Source organism: Macaca thibetana, chromosome 3 (genome assembly GCF_024542745.1).
Source record: "Macaca thibetana thibetana isolate TM-01 chromosome 3, ASM2454274v1, whole genome shotgun sequence".
In the NCBI taxonomy this organism is placed as follows: domain Eukaryota; kingdom Metazoa; phylum Chordata; class Mammalia; order Primates; family Cercopithecidae; genus Macaca; species Macaca thibetana.
This window is the reverse complement of record NC_065580.1, coordinates 142,872,676-142,896,247: the sequence shown is the minus strand read 5'-3', so window position 1 is coordinate 142,896,247 and position 23,572 is coordinate 142,872,676. Positions and strand designations below refer to the sequence as shown.

The following is a 23,572-nucleotide window of genomic DNA, read 5'->3' as shown; positions in this document are numbered from 1 at the left end:
ATTCTGAACTTTAGAGGGAATAAGTAATGCCTATAAGACTGAAGTAAAAATCATTTCTTGAAATTCCTACTAGGATAATACCAGTATCCATGTTTGCTTTGTTCTTAGAGGTACATGTTCTTATTTGAAAGAATGAAACCTGAGGTCAGGAGTTCGAGACCAGCCTGACCAACATGGTGAAACCCCGTCTCTACTAAAAATATTAAAAAATTAGCTGAGCATGGTAGCATGCACCTGTAATCCCAGCTACTTGGGAGGGTGAGACAGGAGAATCACTTGAACCTGGGAGGTGGAGGCTGCAACAAGCTGAGATGGCGCCGCCGGACTCCAGCCTGGGCAATAGACCAAGACTCTGTCTCAAAGTCTCAAAAAAAAAAAAAAAAAAAAAAAAAGAAAGAAAAAAGAAAAGAAGAGAAAGAATGGAAACACAACCCTTCCCATTCTAAGCTGCTGTACCAAGGTGACTACCATGTAACATAACTTTCAGTTTTGTTTTGTTTTTTTTTTTAAGACGGAGTTTCCTTCTTGTTGCCCAGGCTGCAGTGCAATGGCACGATCTTGGCTCACCACAACTTCTGCTTCCCCAGTTCACGCGATTCTCCTGTCTCAGCCTCCCGAGTAGCTGGGATTACAAGCATGTGCCACCATGCTCGGCTAATTTTTTTTGTATTTTTAGTAGAGACGGGGTTTCTCCATGTTGGTCAGGCTGGTCTCGAACTCCTGACCTCAGGTGATCCACCCACCTCAGCCTCCCAAAGTGCTGGCATTACAGGCGTGAGCCACTGCGGCCGGCCATAACTTTCAGTCTTAAAAGTAACATTTCAACCAGAATCTGAAAATGTGCCTCTTTTCTGGGATTTCCTCTTTGTGTAAGTTTGTGCATGTGTGGGGGAGAGAGAGAGGCAACACGTGAATGTGTGTACTTATGTTTCATTCCACCGACTCTGTAAAGTCTCACATTTCGGGCTTTGAAACATCATAAAAATCTACACATTTCTGCAACCTTTATTATTATGCCTGCGTCAAGCCTACTCCATGCTGGACACAGGAAACACAAAGATGAACGAAGAAAGAGCTCCAGGCCAGGCGCGGTGGTTCACGCGTGTAATCCCAGCACTTTGGGAGAACGAGGCGGGCAGATCACCTGAGGTCAGGAGTTTGAGACCAGCCTGGCCAACATGGTGAAACCCTGTCTCTACTAAAAATACGTAGCTGGGCGTGGTGGCACTTGTCTGTAATTCCAGCTAGTCAGGAGGCTGAGGCAGGAGAATCACCGGAACACAGGAGGCGGAGGTTTCAGTGAGCCGAGATCGCACCATTGTGCTCTAGCCTTGGCAACAAGGGTGAAACTCCATCTCAGAAAAAAAAGAAAGAGCTCCAGTCCTTGGAAATGCACCGTCTCACAGAGAAACAGGTATGAAGAAATACCAAGGCAATTCACAGAGGCATGGTGAAAATAAGAAAAGCAAACACCTCTAATATTACCTTATTATCATTTAGAAATATAAAACTTAACCACAGATAAACAGCATGTATTAAGGAACCAGTAATTGATTACTGATTCTGAAATAGCTGTCAAAAGATATATACTTTGAAGGCCACAGGGTACACTAGGCTGTTTGACTAAATGCTCTTGCCTGCCTAGTTACTGTTTTTAAAAGGTGTGTCCTGGAATAAAAAAGCAAGCGATAAATTTACAGGAAGGGACATCTTATGCACTGGGTTACGTTTGTTTAGAACGCCCCAGAGCACTGAACAGGTAACAGGAACTTTACTGGATCAAAGTACACTGACTTACTGTACCATTTCTTCCCAAAAGCCACTTTTATGGTAGTATCTGGAATCATTCTAGCTAACTTCCTTCAACCAGACTCTGTGAGATCATTCTACCTGTGTGTGTGTGTGATGGAGTCTCGCTCTGTCGCCCAGGCTGGAGTGCACTGGCGCGATCTCGGCTCACCGAAACCTTGGCCTCCCAGGCTCAAGCGATTCTCCTGCCTCAGCCTCCCAAGTAGCTGGGATTACAGGTGTCCACCACCACACCTGGGTAATGTTTGTGTTTTTAGGAGAGACGGGATTTTGCCATGTTGGCCAGGCTCGTGCTGAACTCCTGAACTCCCTCGACCTGCCTTGGCCTCCCAAAGTGCTGGGATTACAGGCGTGAGCCACAGCAACCGACCTCATTCTATTGTTTTAAAATCGCAGCTGGGTGGGTGTGGTGGCTCATGCCTATAATTCCAGGACTCTGGGAGGCTGAAATGGGTTGATCACTTGAGGCCAGGAATTCAAGACCAGCCTGGCCAACATGGTGAAACCCCATCTCTACTAAAAATACAAAAATTATCCAGGCATGGTGGCAGGCACCTTAATCCCAGCTACTCAGGAGGCAGAGGTGGGAGGATTATTTGAACCCAGGAGGCGGAGGCTGCAGTGAGCCAAGATTGAGAGATTCTGTCTCAAAATAAAATTGCAGCCTTTGCGATCTGAGGAATTGTTCAAAAACTCCAAATAATTTAAAAACAGTTTAAATTCTTTACTTTTATTTCTCAGATATCAGTAAGGGGAAATCATTTCTTTTTCTTTTGAGACAGGGTCTTGCCCTGTTGCCCAGGCTGGACTGCAGTGGTGCAATCTTGGCTCACTGCAGCCTCGACCTCCTGGACTCAAGCAATTCAGCCTCCAGAGTAGCTGGGATTACAGGCGCACACCCCCATGTCCAGTTAATGTTTTTGTATTTTTCGTAGAGATGGGATTTCACTATGTTGTCCACGCTGGTCTTGAACTCCTGACCTCAAGTGAACTGCCTGCTTCAGCCTCCCAAAGTGCTGGGACTACAGGCATGAGCCCTCACACCCAGCCAGGAATCAACATTTCTACAATGTTCTTTCTGAGAACTTTTTTTTGTCTCTCATCTACTTCTCTCCTATATTCAACTTTCCAAAGGCTTTTTTTTTTTTTTTTTTTTTTTTTTTTGAGACAGAGTCTTGCTCTGTCGCCAGGCTGGAGTACAGTGGTGCCATCTCATCTCACTGCAACCTCTGCCTCCTGGGTTCAAGCAATTCTCCTGCCTCAGCCTCCCGAGTAGCTGGGACTACAGGCACGTACCACCACGCCCAACTAATTTTTTGTATTTTTAGTAGAGACAGGGTTTCACCATGTTGACCAGGATGGTCTCGATCTCTTGACCTCGTGATCGGCTCGCCTGGGCCTCCCAAAGTGCTGGAATTACAGGCGTGAGCCACTGTGCCTGGTCTTCCAAAGATTTCCTTAAAGACTTCTTTAAATTGCCTTAAAACTCCTCTCAAACTGAATCTACATGCATATTAAGTTTTTCCCTCTTTCTTCGCATATTGAGACAAAACGAAGTCCAAATATTGAAGTTGCAAAGGCCAGCCCCCTCTGGGACAGAGGGTAGGGAAAGGAGCAAGGATGTTTAATTTACGATATGGGCAGGTCCAGGCGGAAGAGAGGGGCTGGGGCTACTAGAACTTGGGGTTGCTGTCCTGTCATAGCTATAAACTCTAGACGGGCACAGACCTTCTTTGTCTTTTCTCCAGTGTGGTTCCTGGTGGTAACCATGGTGCTTGGCACAGCTGTGGTGCTCAAGAAAACAGTTGCGGGAAGAACTCATGTTGGTGGTAAAAGCTCAGCATGTACCTCACAGGTGCTGGCGACGTGGCAGCTGTTATTACCAATGAGATCTGAGCGCCACTAAGGAGTTGGTGACAGTTTCAGTCACCCTGTGTGATCAGCACAGGTCTTCAGCATTTAAAACACAAATATTTTTGAGTTCTTACTACGCACCACCAAGATAAGGGATTAAATAAACCTTCAAGGGCTGGGTGCAGTGGCTCATGCCTTTAATCCCAGCACATTGGGAGGCTGAGGTGGGAGGACTGTTTGAGCCCAGGAGTTCAAAACCAGCCTGGCCAACAAAGTGAGGCAGGTCCTGTCTCTCTAAAAACAAAAACAAAAACAAAAAACAAAACAAAACAAAAAACAAATTAGCTGGGCGTGATGATGCACGCCTGTAATCCCAGACACTCCGAAGGCTGAAGCAGGAGAATTTGCTTGAGCCTAGGAGCTGGAGGCTGCAATAAGCTACGATCATGCCATTTCACTCCAGTCTGGGCAACAGTTAAGACCCTGTCTCAAAACAAAAGGAAAAAACCACCAAGAAAACCTTCAAGGAGCATATAGCTCCTTCAGGGAGATAAAAATGTGTGCCAATATTTTCAACAGTATTCTCTTATAAGGTATTTACTCAGCTCCACCTATCTCAGTCATTTGTAAATAAGGGGGCAGGCAATAAACAAAACAGATGAAAATCTCTGCTCTTGGAGTGGTGACAGTCTAGTAAACACACGCTGTGCCTACTAACAGTTAACCCTAATTGAATACCTACAATGCGCCAGACAATATCCTAAGAGCCTTCATGTATGACCATGTTTCATCTTCACAGCAACCCTAGGAGGTATTGTCCTTATTTACAGACTAAAGCATAACATCAAATGAAAGAATAGGGCATTATCAAGTACATACAACCATCTGGGATGACACAAAGGATGCACTGGTTAGCTGAAGAAGCCTTCTCAGAGGGCGTAAGAATTGGACTAAGTCTCTAAGCGGATGCCTGTAATCCCGGCTACTTGGGAGGCCGAGGCAGGAGAATCGCTTGAACCTGGGAGGCGGAGGTTGCAGTGAGCCGAGATCGCACCACTGCACGCCAGCCTGGGTGACAAGGCAAGACTCCCTCTCAAAAACAAAACAAAACCCACAATGTTTTGCATGTTTAAACTTTTTTGTTTACAGGCATATTGTTCCTGCATTTACTGTTCAGACACATATTGTACTGTCAGACGTAGTTGATGTCCTGTATCTTAAGCCACTCAAAGTATAAGATAAGCCCATGCTATGATGACACATACCATTTAGTCCATTAAATAATCACAACTGGGCCAGATGCAGTGGCTCACACCTGTAATCCCAGCACTTTGGGAGACCAAGGCAGGCAGATGGCTTGAGCCCAGGAGTTCAAGAGCAGCCTGGGCAACATAGCGAAACCCCATCTCTATGAAAAACATAAAAATTAGTCAGACATGGTGGCAGGTGCCTATAGTCCCAGCTTCTTAGGAGGCTGAGGCAGGAGGAACGCTTTAGCCTGGGAGGTTGAGGCTGCAGTGAGCCATGATCATACTACTGCACTCAAGCCTGGGCAATATAGACCCCAAGAAAATTAAAAAAAAAAAAAAAAAAAACCATCCAAGTTTTATCCAAAGAAAATCCTGGCCCCTAAGTATGAGCAATTTTCATTGTGACTTTCCTGATTTGTCACTTGAGGTTTTTGTGGCCAGAAACAGATTTGTCTATTAACTAAGACTCAGGCAGTTGTCAGATAGGCATGTGAAGGTGACAGGGGGCCCTGTCTTCTGTACTCCTCTCCCCTCCCCCAACAGGCAGGGGCTTCCCTCCTCCTAACTCAGCACGGGGCTGTTGGATTAGGGTAGCTGGTGGTTGGATCTGTCACCTGGGAACTATTCCAACTCCTACCCCAATCTTTTCTGCATATTTGCTTGAGGCCTTATTTTTAATTTTTATTATTATTATTTTTTTGAGACAGAGTCTCACTCTGTCACCTAGGCTGGAGTGCAGTGGTAAGATCTCAGCTCAGTGCAACCTCCGCCTCCCAGGTTCAAGCGATTCTCCTGCCTCGGCCTCCCAAGTAGCTGGGATTACAGGTACCCACCACCATGCCCAGCTGATTTTTTTGTATTTTTAGTACAGATGGGGTTTCACCATGTTGGCCAAGCTGGTCTCAAACTCCTGACCTCAGGTGATTCGCCCCTGTCAGCCTCCGAAACTGCTGGGATTACAGGCGTGAGGATGCCTTATGTTTTAATCATCTGACTTTTGCCCCATACTTTTGACAGGTTATTACCACTCTTGTACCTCTTCTTGTCCCTGTTGTCACCTGATTTTGTGCCTTTCAAAGATACGGCCATGCTTGGAGAGCAATTAACCACTTGCAACATCAGAAATGACTTTTTGCTCTACACGTTCAGAGAAACTTCCGAACAAACTATAGAAATGACCCCTGAAAGTATAGTCTTGACTTTTAAAAGGCAGTTTTAAGAACTGGAATTTGAGTGTTTGCAATTTTGTTCAGCTAGTTGCCTGTTGCACAGGGTTAGCAAAAAAAAAATTTTTTTTTTTTTTTTTGAGACGAAGTCTCGCTCTGTCTCCCAGGCTGGAGTGCAGTGGTGTGATCTCATCTCACTGCAAGCTCCGCCTACCAGGTTCACACCATTCTCCTGCCTCAGCCTCCTGAGTAGCTGGGACTACAGGCGCCCGCCACCGTGCCCAGCTAATTTTTTGTATTTTTAGTAGAAACGGGGTTTCACCATGTTAGCCAGGATGGTCTCTATCTCCTGACCTCGTGATCCGCCCACCTCAGCCTCCCAAAGTGCTGGGATTACAGGCTTGAGCCACCGCGCCCAGCCTTGGGTTAGTAAATGTTAAACATGTATTCTCATACGTAAAAATCAAGACAAAAATCATAAGATTTAAAATTAGGTTTATCTTTAAATAGGTAATTTGCAAACAGAGGTAGGAGATAGCAATTTTTAGCTTAGGTTTAAAAACATATGCCCATTAAAATGGAATATATATATTTATCTACATATTTACCTGCTTCATTTATGTTGAACATTATAAAAGTAAGCAATTCACATTAAAAAATGTAAACGTGGCCGGGTACAGTGGCTCACGCCTGTAATCCCAGTACTTTGGGAGGCCGAGGCGGGTGAATCACGAGGTCAGGAGATCGAGACCATCCTGGCTAACATGGTGAAACCCCGTCTCTACTAAAATTACAGAAACAAAATTAGCCCGGTGTGGTGGTAGGCGCCTGTAGTCCCAGCTACTCCGGAGGCTGAGGCAGAAGAGTGGCGTGAACCTGGGAGGCGGAGCTTGCAGTGAGCTGAGATCACGCTGCCACCGCACTCCAGCCTGGGTGACAGAGCGAGACTCTGTCTCAAAACGAAAACAAAAACAAAAACAAAAACTCCTGCCCTAGAGTTACTAGTGCTTAATTGCTATTGTTTAGGGACTTTTTAGCCTCCAAAGTACCATATGAATAAACACACATTTTTTCGTTTGTTTTGAGACAATCTCTTACTCTGTTGCCAGGCTAGAGTGCGGTGGCGTGATCTCAGCTCACTGCTACCTTTGCCTCCCTGGTTCAAGCAATCCTGCCTCAGCCTCCCGAGTAGCTGGGACTACACACGTGCTCTACCACACCTAGTTAATTTTTTTTTTTTTTTTTTTTGTATTTTTAGTAGAGACGGGGTTTCACCATGTTGGCCAGGATGGTCTCGATCTCTTGACCTCGTGATCTGCCCGCCTCGACCTCCCAAAGTACTGGGATTACAGGCGTGAGCCACGGCGCCCGGCCTATAAACACAGTTAAAGCAGGAAACCCGGGGGTGTCTTCACCCACCCGCTGTTCTCTCAAAAGCACAGGCACTCTAGGAGACTGTGAGAGATTGGTTAGATCTCTGAGCTGGGTTCATCTATTCTGCTCCCTGGTTTGGGAACACATTCTGATAATATTTTTTCTTCTATTTTTTAAAGAAAGAGAGACTGGCCACATTTTATCTCATTTATATGCATCTCACCTTTATCCCCAAAGACTTCAGGTGGCGATTACACTAGGAACTAAAAGCACTAAAATCTACAACTTGACCAGGCGCAATGCCTCACGCTTGTAATCCCAGCACTTTGGGAGGCCGAGGTGGGCAGATCACGAGGTCAGGAGATCGAGACCATCCTGGCTAACATGGTGAAAACCCGTCTCTACTAAAAATACACACAAAAAAATTAGCCAGGCCTGGTGGCGGGCGCCTGTAGTCCCAGCTGCTTGGGAGGCTGAGTCAGGAGAATGGTGTGAACTTGGGAGGCGGAGCTGAGATTGCGCCGCTGCACTCCAGCCTGGGTGACAGAGTGAGACTCCGTCTCAAAAAAAAAAAAAATCTAAAACTCAAGTCACTAAAATCATGATAAACCAGAAGGACTCAAGGTTAGGAAGAAAAACAGAATTATAAAATCAAGGCTGAGGAAAATAAGAACAGAAGTCTAAGGTCTGAAAGGTCACAGAGCTGTAATTACTCTGCACATATCTATAAGTTCTAAGTTTATGGGGGAAAATATGCCTAGTTATTAATAGGCATGAAATCGTGGGTGTTCTGGACAATGTCCATATTCTATATGGTACACATGCTTAAATACTGAAAACGCACACACACACACCCCTTCTATGTGTTATTAAAAAGGAAGTGGTTTTAAAAGATCTACTTAATTGAGCAGGGAATGGCAGTGCATGACTGTAGTCCCTGTTACTTGGGAGGCTGAGGTAGGATCACCGGAGCCCAGGAGTTCTAGGCCAGCCTGGGCAATGTAGCAAGACCCCTCTCTAAAAAAAAAAAAAGAAAGAAAGAAAAGAAAAAAAAAAAGTCTACCTTAGCTGGGTGTGGTGGCGGGCGCCTACAATCCCAGTTACTAGGGAGGCTGAGGCAGGAGAATTGCTTGAACCCAGGAGGCGGAGGTTGCAGTGAGCCGAGATAGCACCATTGCACTCCAGCCTGGGCGAACAAGAGCAAAACTCTGTTTCAAAAAAGAAGTCTACCTAACTGGCTGGAGTTCAGGGAGAGGTACACTCTCACACAATGCAGCTGACAGCATCATCTGGTGCATGCTTTCTGTAGGGCATTTTGCAATGTGGAGCAAACGCGCTTTAAAATGTACCTGCCCTTTGACCCAGAGCTCCCTTCTGGGAATGTGGCTTAAGGAAAACATCATGGATCTGCTTAAGGATCTGTGCAACGCTTTGACTGCAACCATGCCCATGGCCACGCTGTAATAGCAAAGTACTGGCAACGATCTATGTCCAACCACAGGGGCTGACCAATAAATTATGATGAAAAATGGAGTCGCGTTCAGTCATCAAAATGATAGCGCACAGAAAACTCACATGGGAATATGTATTGAAAAATATCAGAAAAAGTGACAGCAAGAGTTAGTGTTATCTCTGGTTTGCAGGATTCTGAGCATGCTTATTTACACTTCTTATTTTATTTTTATTTTTTTTGAGACAGAGTCTTGCTCTGTCACCCAGGCTGGAGTACAGTGGCGCGATCTCGGCTCACTGCAACCTCTGCCTCCCGGGTTCATGCCATTCTCCTACCTCAGCCTCCCGGGTAGCTGGGACTACAGGCACCCACCACCACGCCTGGCTAATTTTTTTGTATTTTTAGTAGAGACAGGGTTTCACCATGTTAGCCAGGATGGTCTTGATCTCCTGACCTTATGACCTGCCCTCCTCGGCCTCCCAAAGTGCTGGGATTACAGGCGTTAGCCACTGCGCCTGACCTAATTTTTATATTTTTAGTAGAGGTAGGCCTTCACCATGTTGGTCAGGCTGGTCTCAAACTCCTGACTTTAGGTGATCCGCCTGCCTCAGCCTCCCAAAGTGCTAGGATTACAGGCATGAGCACCGCCCCCCACCACCCACCGCACCATGTCTGGCCCAAAGTAGGTACATTTTCAAGAAACGTTACATAAAAAGGAAAGTATTTTCATTAATATTTAATTAACAAGAAAATGCAATTAACCATAACTCTGCACCCCATTCCGAGCCCTCCAGTTTAACATAAGGGATATTTACATCCTTTATGCAATAAAATCCTTTCATGGCCGGGTGCGGTAGCTCACGCCTGTAATCCTAGCACTTTGGGAGGCTGAGGAGGGTGGATCGCCTGAGGTCAGCAGTTCGAGACCAGCCTAGCCAACAAGGTGAAACCCCGTCTCCACTAAAAATACAAAAATTAGCCGGGTGTGGTGGCACCCGCCTGTAGTCAGGAGGCTGAGGGCAGAGAATCAGTTGAACCTAGGAGGCGGAGGTTGCAATGAGCCAAGATTGCGCCACTGCACTCCAGCCCGGGTGACAGAGCAAGCCTCCGTCTCAAAATAAAACAAAACCAAAACCCTTTCATGTGTTCCGTTATGATAGTTCTAGAGTCTAATGAACTTCAGTTTATGTCTTCCTCTAGTGACTACCAGAACTGGACGGCCTCTCTCAGACCAGAATTCCCTAGGTCTTGGTTTGTCTTGTGACCTGAAGGATTTCCCACGGGGCTCCCTGCCAAGGTTACAGACGCCCTACAGAGAAACGACAGATCACCAGCAGGCCTGGAACAAACGATTTTGTTTTGTGTTTACTTTAAAATTATTTTTTGCACATACCCACAAGAATGGCAAAAATTAAAAGGATGGGAAGTAGCAGCAGCTGGCGAGGATGAAGAGCAACCGGAACTCTCACACTCGGCTGGCGGAATGGCAACTGGTGCGTCTGGTGTGTCGCTTTGCAAAATCAATCAGCAGTTTCTCCTAAAGCCAAATATTTCAATATCTAATACTCAGCCAGTCTGCTCCTGTGTGTCTACCCAAGAGAAATGAGGGCCTATGGCCATCAGATGGGAGCCAGAACATTCATAAAGCACGACTCATAATATCTTGGAATAGTCTGAAAATAATCCCAGCCGGGCGCAGTGGCTCAAGCCTGCAATCCCAGCACTTTGGGAGTCCAAGGCTGGCAGATCACCTAAGGTCGGGAGTTTGAGACCAGCCTGGCCAACATGGTGAAACCTGGTCTCTACTAAAACACAAAAATTAGCTGGGCGTGGTAGCTCACACCTGTAATCCCAGCTCCTCAGGACGCTGAGACAGGAGAATCGCTTGAACCTGGGAGGCAAGGGTTGTAATGAGCCGAGATCACACACACCACTGTACTTGAGCCTGGGTGACAAAGCAAGACTCCGTCTCAAAAAAACAAACAAACAAACAAACAAACAAACAAAAAACCAGAAAGAAAGAAAATAATCCCTGCCAGGTATGGTGGCTCATGCCTGTAAGCCCAGAACTTTGGGAGGCTGAGGCGGGTGGATCATGAGGTCAGGAGTTTGAGACCAGCCTGACCAACATGGTAAAACCCGATCTCTACTAAAAATACAAAAATCAGCCAGGCGTGGTAGCACGAGCCTGTAATCCCAGCTACTCAGGAGTCTGAGGGAGGAGAATTGCTTGAACCTGGGAGGTGGAGGTTGCAGTGAGCCAAGATTATGCCACTGCACCCCAGCCTGGGTGACAGAGCAAGACTCCATCTCAAAAAAAAAAAAAAAGAAGTTAGGAGAGGGGCTACCCTTGGAGGGGTGCAGCAATTGGAAGGTGGCACGAGAGGGACTTCAGGGGGTTGCCATGGTTTGCTTCTTGATCTGGGTGGTGGTTACACAGGTGTGTTCGGTTTGTGAACAGTTAGCTATGTACACTTAAGCACAACTGTATATATACTGCTATTCAATAAAGTTTTAAAAACAAACTTTAAAATAGATTTGCATGTGTCAGCAGATAAGTTAAAATTCTGTGCGGCTTTTACAACTTATTTTTAAGTTGGAATATTAAGTTGGAATTATTATAGCTTTGAATACAGGCCTGTAATCCCAGCACTTTGGGAAGCCAAGGCAGGCAGATTACCTGAGCTCAGGAGCGTGTGACCAGCCTGGGCAACACAGCGAGATGCCGTCTCTACCAAAAATAAAAAGTTAGCCGGGCATGGTGGTGGATGTGGTCCCAGCTACATACCTGTAGCTTTTGATTTACATTTGTGACACTAGTTCAGTTGTGGGTATCAATTCTTGTCTTGCATAGACCTTCAAGGGAAAGCTAATCTGCATGGAATTAAAACAAATTGGATTTTTATTTTCTTCAACATTCCACTCAGTTTTTAATTAAAAAATAATCATTTTTTTCTTGAGATGGGGTCTCACTCTGTTGCCCAGGCCGGAGTACAGTGGCACCACTCCAGTACTGCAACCTCTGACTCCTGGCCTCAAGTGATCCTCCCACCTCAGCCTCCTGAGGAGCTGGGACCCCAGGCACACACCACCACACCTGGCTAATTTTTGTATCTTTGTAGAGGTAGGGTCTCACTACATTACCCAGGCTGGTCTCGAACTCCTGGACTCAAGCAATCCACCTATCTTGACCCCCAAAAGCGCTGAGATTACAGGCATGAGCCACCGCTCCTAGCCTCATTTTATTAAGAGAGTTGTTCAAAACATGCCAATGATGACGAATTAACAGAATGACAGAAAATTCCAGTGACACCATAGATCGCCGCATTATGAAAATGTATTGGGTTTGTGCATCTGCTGGTCACTGGAAATTAAATTATCATACAAACAAATGGTAAGTGGGATGTGGCAGCCGGTCACTAAGAGACCCGAGGCCTCAGTTTCTCAATCTGGTTAACCACCAGCCTGGCCAACATGGTGAAACCCTGCCTCTATCAAAAAAATGCAAAACTTAGCCAGGCGTGGTGGCTGCAGTCCCGGCTACTCGGGAGGCTGAGGTGGGAGAATTGCTTGAACCCGCGAGGCAGAGGTTGCAGTGAGCTGCGATTGCACCACTGTACTCCAGCCTGAGCAACAAAGCAAGATCCTGTCTCAAAAATAAATAAATATAGTTAAGTAAACACAATCCACATTCATCTGGAGGGCTGATGTTTACTTAGAATTAAGAACTCTATGAGGCCGGGCACGGTGGCTCAAGCCTGTAATCCCAGCACTTTGGGAGGCCGAGACGGGCAGATCACGAGGTCAGGAGATCGAGACCATCCTGACTAACCCGGTGAAACCCCGTCTCTACTAAAAAATACAAAAAAAAAAAAAACTAGCCGGGCGAGGTGGCGGGCGCCTATAGTCCCAGCTACTCGGGAGGCTGAGGCAGGAGAATGGTATAAACCCGGGAGGCGGAGCTTGCAGTGAGCTGAGATCCGGCCACTGCACTCCAGCCTGGGTGACAGAGCGAGACTCCATCTCAAAAAAAAAAAAAAAAAAAATTAAGAACTCTATGAAAAGTATCATAGGAGGGCACCAGGAGCCTACCAAAGGACAGGTGCTTCACACATTAAATGGATAAATGTCCATTCATTCAACAAAGACGCATGCCTACTATGTGTCAGGAACTGTTCTAAGTGCTTGGAATAAAACAAAAACAAAGCTCATTTCCTTGTAGAGCTCACATTCTAGTTGGGGTGGAAAGAGAGGGAAAGAAACATAAGAAATAAATATATCACATAGCCTATTCTAAGGAAGTGTTATGGGGGAAGGTAATGTAGCCTAAGGTGGGGCTGGGAGATGGATGGAGGTGTCTGCAATCTGAAAGAGAGTTTGAGCTTGCTTCCTTGAGGTGACATTGAAAGGCTTCTGGGACATCTTCCCTTTTGCTTTCTGTTTAGCAAGATTCCTGTAGGTAGGACATCCCTGGATGCTGCCATGCCCGTTCTTCCTCCACTTCCTAAGTTTTTTGTTTTGTTTTGAGATGGAGTCTTGCTCTGTCGCCCAGGCTGGAGTGCAGTGGCGCGATCTTGGCTCACTGAAACCTCCAACACCCTGGTTCAAGCGATTCTCCTGCCTCTGCCTCCCGAGTAGCTAGGATTACAGGCACGTGCCACCACACCCAGCTAATTTTTGTATTTTCAGTAGAGACGGGGTTTCACCATGTTGGCCAGGAGTGTCTCGATCTCCTGACCTCATGATCTGCCTGCCCACCTCGGCCTCTCAAAGTGCTGGGATTATAGGCTTGAGCCACCACGCCCAGCCCTACTTCCTAAGTCTTTAACAGTTCTTCTAGGAAGGCTGTGGCTACTCTTAATTAAGGGTTTTTTTGAACTTCTTCCTCTACTATGAGAGCATATACTCATCAGAAAACCATGCAAAATTACAAGCAAGCTTTTGAGGGCAAATTATGGGCATGCTATAAAGTGTAGACAGGGGAGGGATTTTTGGCTGAACTCTAATTAGTAACAGCAACATTACTTGACATTTTGGGGTTTATAACATCATTTGTTTGAGAATTAGTAAAATACACACATCGTCCTGGGAGTTAACATGGCTCTCCAGTAATCATTTGCCTACATATACATTTTAGACATTTCAGCAAATGTGTACACAGCATATATTTAAGGATATTTGATACTGGCTACAGAGGATCACGCTACTTTATAATTCCTCCTTTTCTCTAAAGTATTCCTTTATTTCAAAATCAGAGAAACCTGAGGTTTTTTTGTTTGTTTTTTTGTTTTTTCTGAGGCGGAGTCTCGCTCTGTCGCCCAGGCTGGAGTGTGGTGGCGTGATCTCGGCTCACTGCAACCTCCGCCTCCCGGGTTCCCGCCATTCTCCTGCCTCAGCCTCCCGAGTAGCTGTGACTACAGGTGCCCGCCACCAAGCCCGGCTAATTTTTTGTATTGTTAGTAGAGACGGGGTTTCACCATGTTAACCAGGATGGTCTCAATCTCCTGACCTCGCGATCCGCCTGCCTCGGCCTCCCAAAGTGCTGGGATTACAGGCGTGAGCCACCGCGCTAGGCCCTGAGTATTTTTTTAAAAACTAAAACCCATACTAGCAAATCATTAAAAAAAGCATTTGCAGGTGGCTTTTGTAAACACACCTGGTTGGGTTGCGTTTCTATTAGTAAAATATGGTAGAGGGTTAGGTAACATAGAGGACACCTCTTCTTAAAAGCACTAGATTCATCAACACTGCCCCTAGATTTTTGCCATATTAAGCTTAAATTGTTTTCAGCTTGAACATCACGGGGCGGGGCGGGATAAGGGGATGAACCCAATACAGAGACGGGGAAAGGTTTTTCAGACTCCTGAATATAAAATTTCACTTTGCATTGCCTGCATGGCCAAAGCATAGGCTAGCAGTCCTCACTATTTCATAGATGACATAAACTTGTGGTCTGATGCTGTAAATATCCTACCACCTGGACATTAAAAAAAAAAAAAAAGGCCCCAAAACACTAACAAGGAAATAGTAATTAAAATTAACAAACATTTAGTGAGCTTTCCAGTATGCTTTCAGACACCTGGCAATGGAAAACAATCAGGTACTGGTATTTAATCTCCATTTACATTGCTTTACGTCTACAAATACATATAACCAAAATGATGAAATCCACACTTTTTCCCTGCCGTTTCTGTTCTTTGGGTAATACGACATGCCCAAGTGGTTGGCATTTGTGACGCTGCAATTCGCCTTGGTACAGTCCCTCTAAGGAGTTGCTAATAAAAGTCTACGTTAGGAAGAAGCAGGAGGAAAAAAAAAGCAGCATTTAACTCAGAACACCTGACTGCTAGTCTCAAGTTTCAATCGCAGCTCAGACTGGGAAGATACACAGGGCTCTGTTCTTGGAGGGAGGGTGGAAGGTAGTGGTGGTCTGTGTTTTTGCACCCCAGTGGATATCAGACTCTGCCTCAAATTTGGAATGGCCTGTGTTCCTCAATTACAAAGTTTTTCCTTCACTGACAGTCAACAGGGCAGCTACTACTTACTTCCCAGGTCTGAGTCTGGCAGAAAGAACGTTTTATTTACACACTTGGTCAGCTCCCGACACACCTCATGCAGCAACGTCTTCCGGGTCATTTAAATAGTAGCAATCTCAGTACAAATGTAGGATTTCAACATTCGAATTTCCCAGATGTCTAAAGATCACCCTCTATGAAGGCAACATACGAATAGGAAGAGTTTTTGGTCGCAGTGACTGAGCATCAAAAACACTGTGTCAACTGTCTCTACTCTCCCTACCTGTCAGGCATAATTTATATGTGACAGCATACACTGTGTTAAGATAAACAGAATGGATAATCTCTTGGATTTCAATACATAACAAAAATGTTCATGTTCTTCTCTTACTTTCATTCAACAAAAGTTAAGACTCCTCTGATTTTAGGAATTCAGACCTTGAAACCCCAGAAACTAAAATTTTACAGTTAAAAAAGTCTATCAGAGAGACCAAACTTCCTGATTCAAGCACCAGGGACAGAAAAAAGATAAAACACACCAACCAACACCGACCATTTATAATCTTAAACATGCCTATACACGAACTTAGAGAACGTCAAAGTTTCAAGGGTTCAAGATGCCTAGACTGAATTAAAACAAAAGTTGTTTTGTGTTCTATTAATAGCAGATGATTAACATATCTTATTTCACCTGGAATTCATTTATTAGTACTTAAACTGGCCACTAAGCCTAAGTCTCTGTCTGTCTCAGGAAAAATTCTCTCCTAACACATGCAAGTTAAGAGACCGGCCATGAATGCATTCCTTAAGGTTAGGTCAATTTCATTAAAACCTCGGTTGTTCTTTGACTCCAAGAACCTCACCAAATAACCCATATATAAAAGCCAAGTTCAAACTGAAAGCTGGGAGAGGAAGGGTCTAAGGGGGAGGGCGTTTCCCTGGAGAACGCCCAGAGCTCGGCTCACCTGGCGATCCTAGTAATAGGGGAGTTTCACCCCCACATTCTTGGGCGCTTTCTTTTCTCAGAGGAAATTCGAGCTTGTGTCTTTGGTCCCGGAGGCTTAAGCCCGACAGCCAGGCCAGCGCGGGTCACTGATTCCAAGAAGTTGGGAGGAGGACGTGGGCCCCCATCGAGGCACAACCGACCCCTCCCCGATCTAAGCGCACTGGTTGTAAAATGTGGAGCCGGTCAGGGGATGGGGGGCGGTCTCCAGCGCTCAGAGGGTCAGGGAAAAGGGGATGGGACAGGGGAGGAGAAGGGACAGGGGAGGCGGAGAAGGACCAGGAGTGAAGGGGGAGACACACGGGGGAGGAGAAAGAACCACAAGGAGGGAGAGGGAGGAGGGGGAGAGAAAGGAGAGAAGGGACAGGGGAGGAGGGGGAGACACACGGGCGAAAAGGAAGAACCAGGAAGAGGGGAGCGACAGGGAGGAGGGGCAGGGGAGGAGAGAGAGTGAATGGGGAGCGGAGGGGCAGAGGGAGAGAGGTACAGGGGAGGGAAAGAGACAGGGAAGAAGCACAGGGAGGAGGGGGAGGAAAGGAGGGGAAAAAGTGGGGGGCAGGGAAGGAGGGGGGAAAGTGGGTGGGAGGGAAGGAGGGGGAAAAGTGGGGGGTAAGGGATGGGGAGGGACAGGGAGGAGGGAGAGGGCCAGAGGAGGAAGAAGAGGGGCTGTGGAGGGCCAGGGGCAGAGTGGGAGAGATGGGGCGAGATGGAAGGACGGGGGCGAGGAGAGGAGAGGAAGGGGAGCTGGGCGGGGCGGGGGGTGGTTGGGAAAGTACCTTCCCGCGTAAAGTCTCCTTCTGACCCCCGAGGTGGAAAGCCCTGACTTCCCTGCGCCCCGAGCCCCTGGCTTACCCGGTAGGTGCTCTCCGTGAGCCGGTTCACCTCCTCGGGCCCCCGGGACATGGCTGCGGCCGCCGGGCGAGCAAGCGCGGGAGAACGCGGCTGGGCCTCGTGGCCGCCGGACTCCGGGCAGCGGGAGCGCCGGGGAGCGACTCAGGGGCTCGGGAGGGTTGGCCGCCGCCGCAGCCGTCGGCCCGAGAGTGCCCGCGCGCGCCTCCGCTGCCAAAATGTCAAAACTTGCGGCGGCGCCGCCCTGGCCTTCTGCGAGGAGCAGAGGAGAAGCTGCCGGACGCCGCCCGAGGAAGCGGGGCGGGTCGGACAGCCCCACCTGAGGCGGGCGGGGCGGACGGGGGCGGGGCCGCGGGGCCGGAGGGGCGGGGCGGCCCCACCTGAGGCGGCCTGGTGAGCGGGGCCGGGCCGGGGTGGGCGGGGCGGCTCCCGCTGAGGCGGCCGAGGTGGGCGGAGAGGAGGCGGGGCCGGGCAGCTGGAATGGGCGTAGCCGGAGGGAAGCGGGCCCCCAGAGTGGGCGGGGTCACCCCACCTGGGGCGGACAAGGCGGGGAGGCCACGGTGCGCCCCCATGCGGCCCTCCCAAGAGCTCCGGCGACGTGGGGCCGGAGACCCTGGAGTGGGACCGTGTGTGGAGTGGGCGGCTCGCTTTGCTGTTTTGCTAGGGCAAGGGCAGCCTGGGGGTGTTTAGTACTGTAGTCCTGGAACCCTTGTTTGCTTCGCCTGGTGCTGGCCCCGAGGACCCCGAGGCCCACGCCCTCCATAAGGGCTTCCTCCATCCCTCCCTTTTGGGGACCAAGGGAAGAGGGGCCACATTCCCCACTTGTATTAATTTCCCGGATTGATTTCTCCCTGCCCTGCCGCTCACTGACCCCAAAAGTTAAAGGGACCCGTGGGGGGCATGGGCCCTCCTAGGTGGAGAAAGCGGGCTGCCACTTGCAATTTTGAAAGCTCCTGATATATGAAAAAACTAATAAATGCCAAGATCTAGTTACCGAAATGTTAGTACTTTTTTTTTTTTTTGAGATGGAGTCTCGCTCTGTCGCCCAGGCTGGAGTGCAGTGGCGCAATCTCAGCTCGTTGCAACGTCTGCCTCCCGGGTTCAAGTGATTCTCCTGCCTCAGCCTCACCAAGTAGCTGGGATTACAGGCGCCCACTACTCCAGGCTAATTGTTTTTTGTAGTTTTAGTAGAGACGGGGTTTCACCATGTTGGCCAGGCTGGTCCCGAACTCCTAACCTCTCAGGTGATCCGCCCGCCTCGGCCTCCCAAAGTGCTGGGATTACAGACGTGAACCACCGCGCCCGGCCCGGAAGTACGTTTTTAAATTTTACATTAACAGCGACCTTTAACTCAATGCAATATAACCGTGCTACTAACAAGATTGTTGCAGGGTTTAGAAAACCACCTCAGCTGAGATGTTAGGGAAGCCTCTCTTCCTGTCATCACTCAAACTCGAGAGATGTGTGGCTCCCGGGCTCCCTATTTTGTCTCCACCCCAGCCTCAGCCCTGCCCAAGGGTGATGCAGCTGCCTTCTCTGGGCATCTTCCAGGAGTATGTACCTTGGGCTGGGTGACAGCCTTCTCCCCAGTAAGAACCACTACTTGGCACCTGAGACCCGCACCCAACAAGGGCGGGAGGTCTTATTCTGATGTTTTAAAACCTCTGGGCTTGGTGGTTCACGCCTGTAATCCTAGCACTTTGGGAGGCCAAGGCAGGTGGATCACTTGAGGTCAGGAGTTCGAGACCAGCCTAGCCAATATGGTGAAACACCCCCCCCCCACCCCCCCGCAACCGCCGCGTCTCTACTAAAAATACAAAAATTAGCCGGGCGTGGTGGCGCGTGCACCTGTAATCTCAGCTGCTCGGGAGGCTGAGGCAGGAGAATTGCTTAAACCTGGGAGGCGGAGGTTGCAGTGAGCTGAGATAGTACCATTGCACTCCAGCCTGAGGGACAAGAGCGAAACTCTGTCTCAGAAACAAACAAAAAACTTCTATCTGGAGGCCAGGCAGGATGGCTCATGCCTGTAATCCCAGCACTTTGGGAGACCAAGGCAGGAGGACTGGTTGAGTCTAGGAGTTCCAGACCAGCCTAGGCAATATAGGGAGCCCACTCCCATCGCTACAAAAAATAAAAATAAAAACATTAACCAGGTGTGGTTGTGTGCATCCGTAGTCCCAGCTATTCCGGAGGCTGAGGTAGGAGGATGGCTTGTGCCCAAGAGGTGGAGGTTGCAGTGAGCTGTGATTGTGCCACTGCATTCCAGCCTGGGCTACAGAGCGAGACTCTGTTTCAAAAAACAAACAAAAATGCCAAAACGTCTATGTGAGTGCAATTGCATCTTTTATGGGCTGTTAAGATGTGGGACTTCTGTCCGGGCGCGGTGGCTCATGCCTGTAATTCCAGCACTTTAGGAGACTGAGGCGGGCAGATCACCTGAGGTCAGGAGTTTGAGACCAGCCTGACCAACATGGAGAAACCCCGTCTATACTAAAAATACAAAATTGGCTGGGTTTGATGGTGCATGCCTGTAATCCTGGCTACTCAGCAGGCTGAGGCAGGAGAATCGCTTGAACCTGGGAGGCTGAGGTTGTGGTGAGCTGAGATTGTGCCATTGCACTCCAGCCTGGGCGACAAAAGCAAAACTTTGCCTCAAAAAGAAAAAAGGAAAAAAAAAAGAAGAAAGATGTGAGACTTCTAAACTAATCTTGTGATAAAGTTCACTAGGAAACATACACAATGAAGGCACTGTGTGGCCCAGATGGGAACACAGATGGGAACGCCAAGAGGATGGACTTAGAACAGAAACCATCACTTGGACTTGGGGACCATTTTATCAGGTTTTGCAAGCTATGAAACGTATCATGCGGCCGGGCACAGCGGCTCATGCCTGTAATCCCAGCATTTTGGGAGGCCAAGATGGGTGGATCACCTGAGGTCAAGAGTTAGAGACCTACCTCACCAATATAGTGAAACCCCGTCTCTACTAAAAATACAAAAATTAGCTGGGCTTGGTTGGCAGGCACCTGTAGTCCCAGGCACTCGGGAGGCTGAGACAGGAGAAGCGCTTGAACCCGGGAGGCGAAGGTTGCAGTGAGCTGAGATCCTGCCACTGTACTCCAGCCTGGGCAAGAGAGTGAGACTCTGTCTCAAAACAAACAAGCAAACAGAAAAAAATGTATCATGCTTAGGAACCAAAAGGTTATGTATTCCTGATGTCAGGGGGAAATAACACATCGGTCTCAAGTTTCTGGCGATGGAAGCAGGTGCCTCCTTCTTTAACAGATTTACAGTCTTTAGTTCATGAAGTTCGCCAACTGGGTTTCACTTCCCATATGGGAGATGCATTCATGACTTTATAATTCCTACCATTATGTATTCGGCTCTGTAAGTACATCTGTTGGTTTTTATTGAAACTTGAAAATCGCTGCCTTAATTTTGCAGATCACCTTTTGTGTTAGAACTTCCTTCTATGTCTTCCGATGAATGAGATCGTTTCACCCTCTGCTGCCAGGTGGTCACTTGAGGAGCTGGAAAGAGAGCAGAGGCTTGACCTTTAACACCCCCACAGCTCCGTGGTGTGGTTAAGAGCCAGAAAAGACAGAGAATGACAAACCACCGTAAAACCCACAAGTGGGTGGACGCAGGGGCTCACGCCTGTAATTCCAACACTTTGGGAGGCTGACGTGGGCAGATCACCTGAAGTCAGGAGTTCGAGACCAGCTGGGCCCACATGGCGAAACTCTGTCTCTACTAAAAATACAAAAATGAGCCGGGCGTGGTGGTGTGCGCCTGTAATCCCAGCTACTCGGGATTACAAGGAGAATCGCTTGAGCCCGGGAGGCAGAGGTTGCAGTGAGCCGAGATTGCGCCATTGCACTCCAGCCTAGGCAACAAGATCGAGACTCCATCTCAAAAACAAACAAAAACAAAAACAACAGTCAACCTTCAAGTATCTCAGATGGCCCAATTTGATTGCTGACGTTGGAATTTGATGAAAAGACCAGGTTCATAATTGTATGCAAATCTTCCACCAGATACGCAGTCAGAGTTAATACTCCTTTATGGAAATAATTTTCTAGTTGTGACCAACCTGCTCCTTTAGAAGTCTTTGAAAGTGGTCAGTTCCTGGTCTGTAACAACATTAAAGGGTAGTGCAGGCCAGGGGCTGGGTGCGGTGGCTCATGCCTGTAATTCCAGCACTTTGGGAAGCCGAGGCGGATGGATCACCTGAGGCCAGGAATTCAAAACCAGCCTGGCCGACATGGCAAAACCCTGTCTCTACTGAAAATACAAAAATTAGCCGGGCGTGGTGGCGCGTGCCTGTAATCCCAGCTACTCAGGAGACTGAGGCAGGAGACTCACTTGAGCCTGGGAGGCAGAGGTTGCAGTGTGCCAAGATTGCGCCACTGCATTCCAGCCTGGGCAACAGAGTGAGACCCTGTCTCAAAACAAAACAAATCAAAACAAAAACAAACAAACAGAAAGTTTAGGCATGGTGGCTCCTGCCTGTAATCCCAGCACTTTGGGAGGCCGAGGCGGGTGAATCATGAAGTCAAGAGATAGAGACCATCCTGGCCAACATGGTGAGACCCCGTCTCTACTAAAAATACAAAAATTAGCCGGGCATGGCAGTGTGTGCCTGTAATCCCAGCTACTTGGGAAGCTGAGGCAGGAGAATTACTTGAACTCAGGTGGCGGAGGTTGCAGTGAGCCGAGATTGCACCACTGCACTCCAGCCTGGGCGACAGAGCGAGACTCCTTCTCAAAAAAACAAACAAAAACAAAAAAAGAGTAGTGCAGTTCCCAGCTCAGTGCTTGGCACATCGATGCCTGGGAGGTCTTGGTTGAACAAAATACAAATGAGTATTGATGATCTGCCCTGTGCCAGGGAGTCTGCTGGGGGCTGTAGTGTGTGGAATGAACTGGGTTTGAACCATGCCTGTGAAGAAAGGAGAATTTGAGGACTACAGTGAAAGCCATCATCCAGGTACAACCAATCATGCCATAGGTGAAAAGGTGGATGTGATCTCAAAAGGCCGTTTGTTTTAGACTCTTCAAGTACATTTGCTGGTTTCATCTAAACTTGAAAATCCACAGCCTCTGTTATTCTGAGACTTCACGATGCTCAGAGGTAAAGAAGGCGAATCAATAGGAAGGGATGACTCAGGAGAAGGTGAGAGTAGCAGTCATTGTTTTACTGAGAACTCCCTGCAGTCTCTTTCCTCCTGAATAGAAGCGCTGCAGAAGAGCTGGCCTGGCCTCTCTGTAAATCAGTCCAGTGCCTTCCCAGAGACAGGCAACCAAGATCTCCTCCTTCAGCTTCAATACAGACGATCTCCAATTTACGATGGTTCACTTTCGACGGTTTTGACTTTATGTTGGTGCAAAAGTAACATGCCTTCACTGGCAACTGTACTTTTTTGAATTTTGAATTATGATCTTTCCCTGTGCTAGGAATATACAGCAGGATGGTTTCTTCCTTCCTTTCCTCCCTTTCCTCCCTTCCCTTCCTTTTTCTTTCTTTCTTTCTTTCTTTCTTTCTTTCTTTCTTTCTTTCTTTCTTTCTTTCTTTCTTTCTTTCTTTCTTTCTTTCTTTCTCTTCCTTCCTTCCTTCCTTCCTTCCTTCCTTCCTTCCTTCCTTCCTTCCTTCCTTCCTTCCTTTCTTTCTCTCTCTCTCTTTCTTTTTTCTTTCTTTCTTTCCTTCTTTCTTTCTTTTTGTGACAGAGTCTTGTTCTCTCACCCAAGCTGGAGTGCAGTGGCACGATCTCGGCTCACTGCAACCTCTGCCTCCCAGGTTCAAGCGATTCTTCGTCTCTGCCTCCCGAGTAGCTGGGATTACAGGCGCACGCCACCACGCCTGGCTTATTTTTGTATTTTTAGTAGAAATGGAGTTTCACCACATTGGCCAAGCTGGTCTTGAACTCCTGACCTGGTGATCTGCCCACCCCGTCCTCCCAAAGTGCTGGGATTACAGGTGTGAGCCCACCGTGCCCGGCAGTAGGATGCTTTCTACAATGTTGGGCAGGTGGAGGGAGCTACCAGGTCAGCTGTGGCATCATGAGGGTAAACAGCCGATACTCTGCAGTGCGCTGTGGTACCAGATGATTTTGCTGACTGTAGGCTAATGTAGGTGTTCTGAGCATGTGTAAGGTAGGCCAGGCTAAGCTATGATGTTTTGTAGGTTAGGTGTATTACATGCATTTTTCAACTTAATGATGTTTTCAACTTACAATGGGTTTATTGGGATGTAAACCCCATCATAATTTATAGGGCATTGGAGTAAAAAATCCTGTTTA

General features: G+C 47.8%; 1 protein-coding gene and 1 pseudogene across 1 annotated transcript in view; both read right to left on the bottom strand.

Moving 5' to 3' along the window:
• The window catches only part of BAIAP2L1 (BAR/IMD domain containing adaptor protein 2 like 1), a 110,935-nt gene extending 93,370 nt beyond the window's left edge, over positions 1 to 17,565 (bottom strand). Inside the window, exon 1 of the mRNA XM_050784021.1 lies at positions 17,277 to 17,565. Within this exon, the coding sequence (XP_050639978.1) occupies positions 17,277 to 17,327 (51 nt within the window). The 5' untranslated portion in view covers positions 17,328 to 17,565. The remainder of the gene's footprint in view (positions 1 to 17,276) is intronic.
• LOC126951911 (uncharacterized) lies at positions 6,023 to 6,110 on the bottom strand (annotated as a pseudogene).
• Positions 17,566 to 23,572: the final 6,007 nt, after the last annotated feature.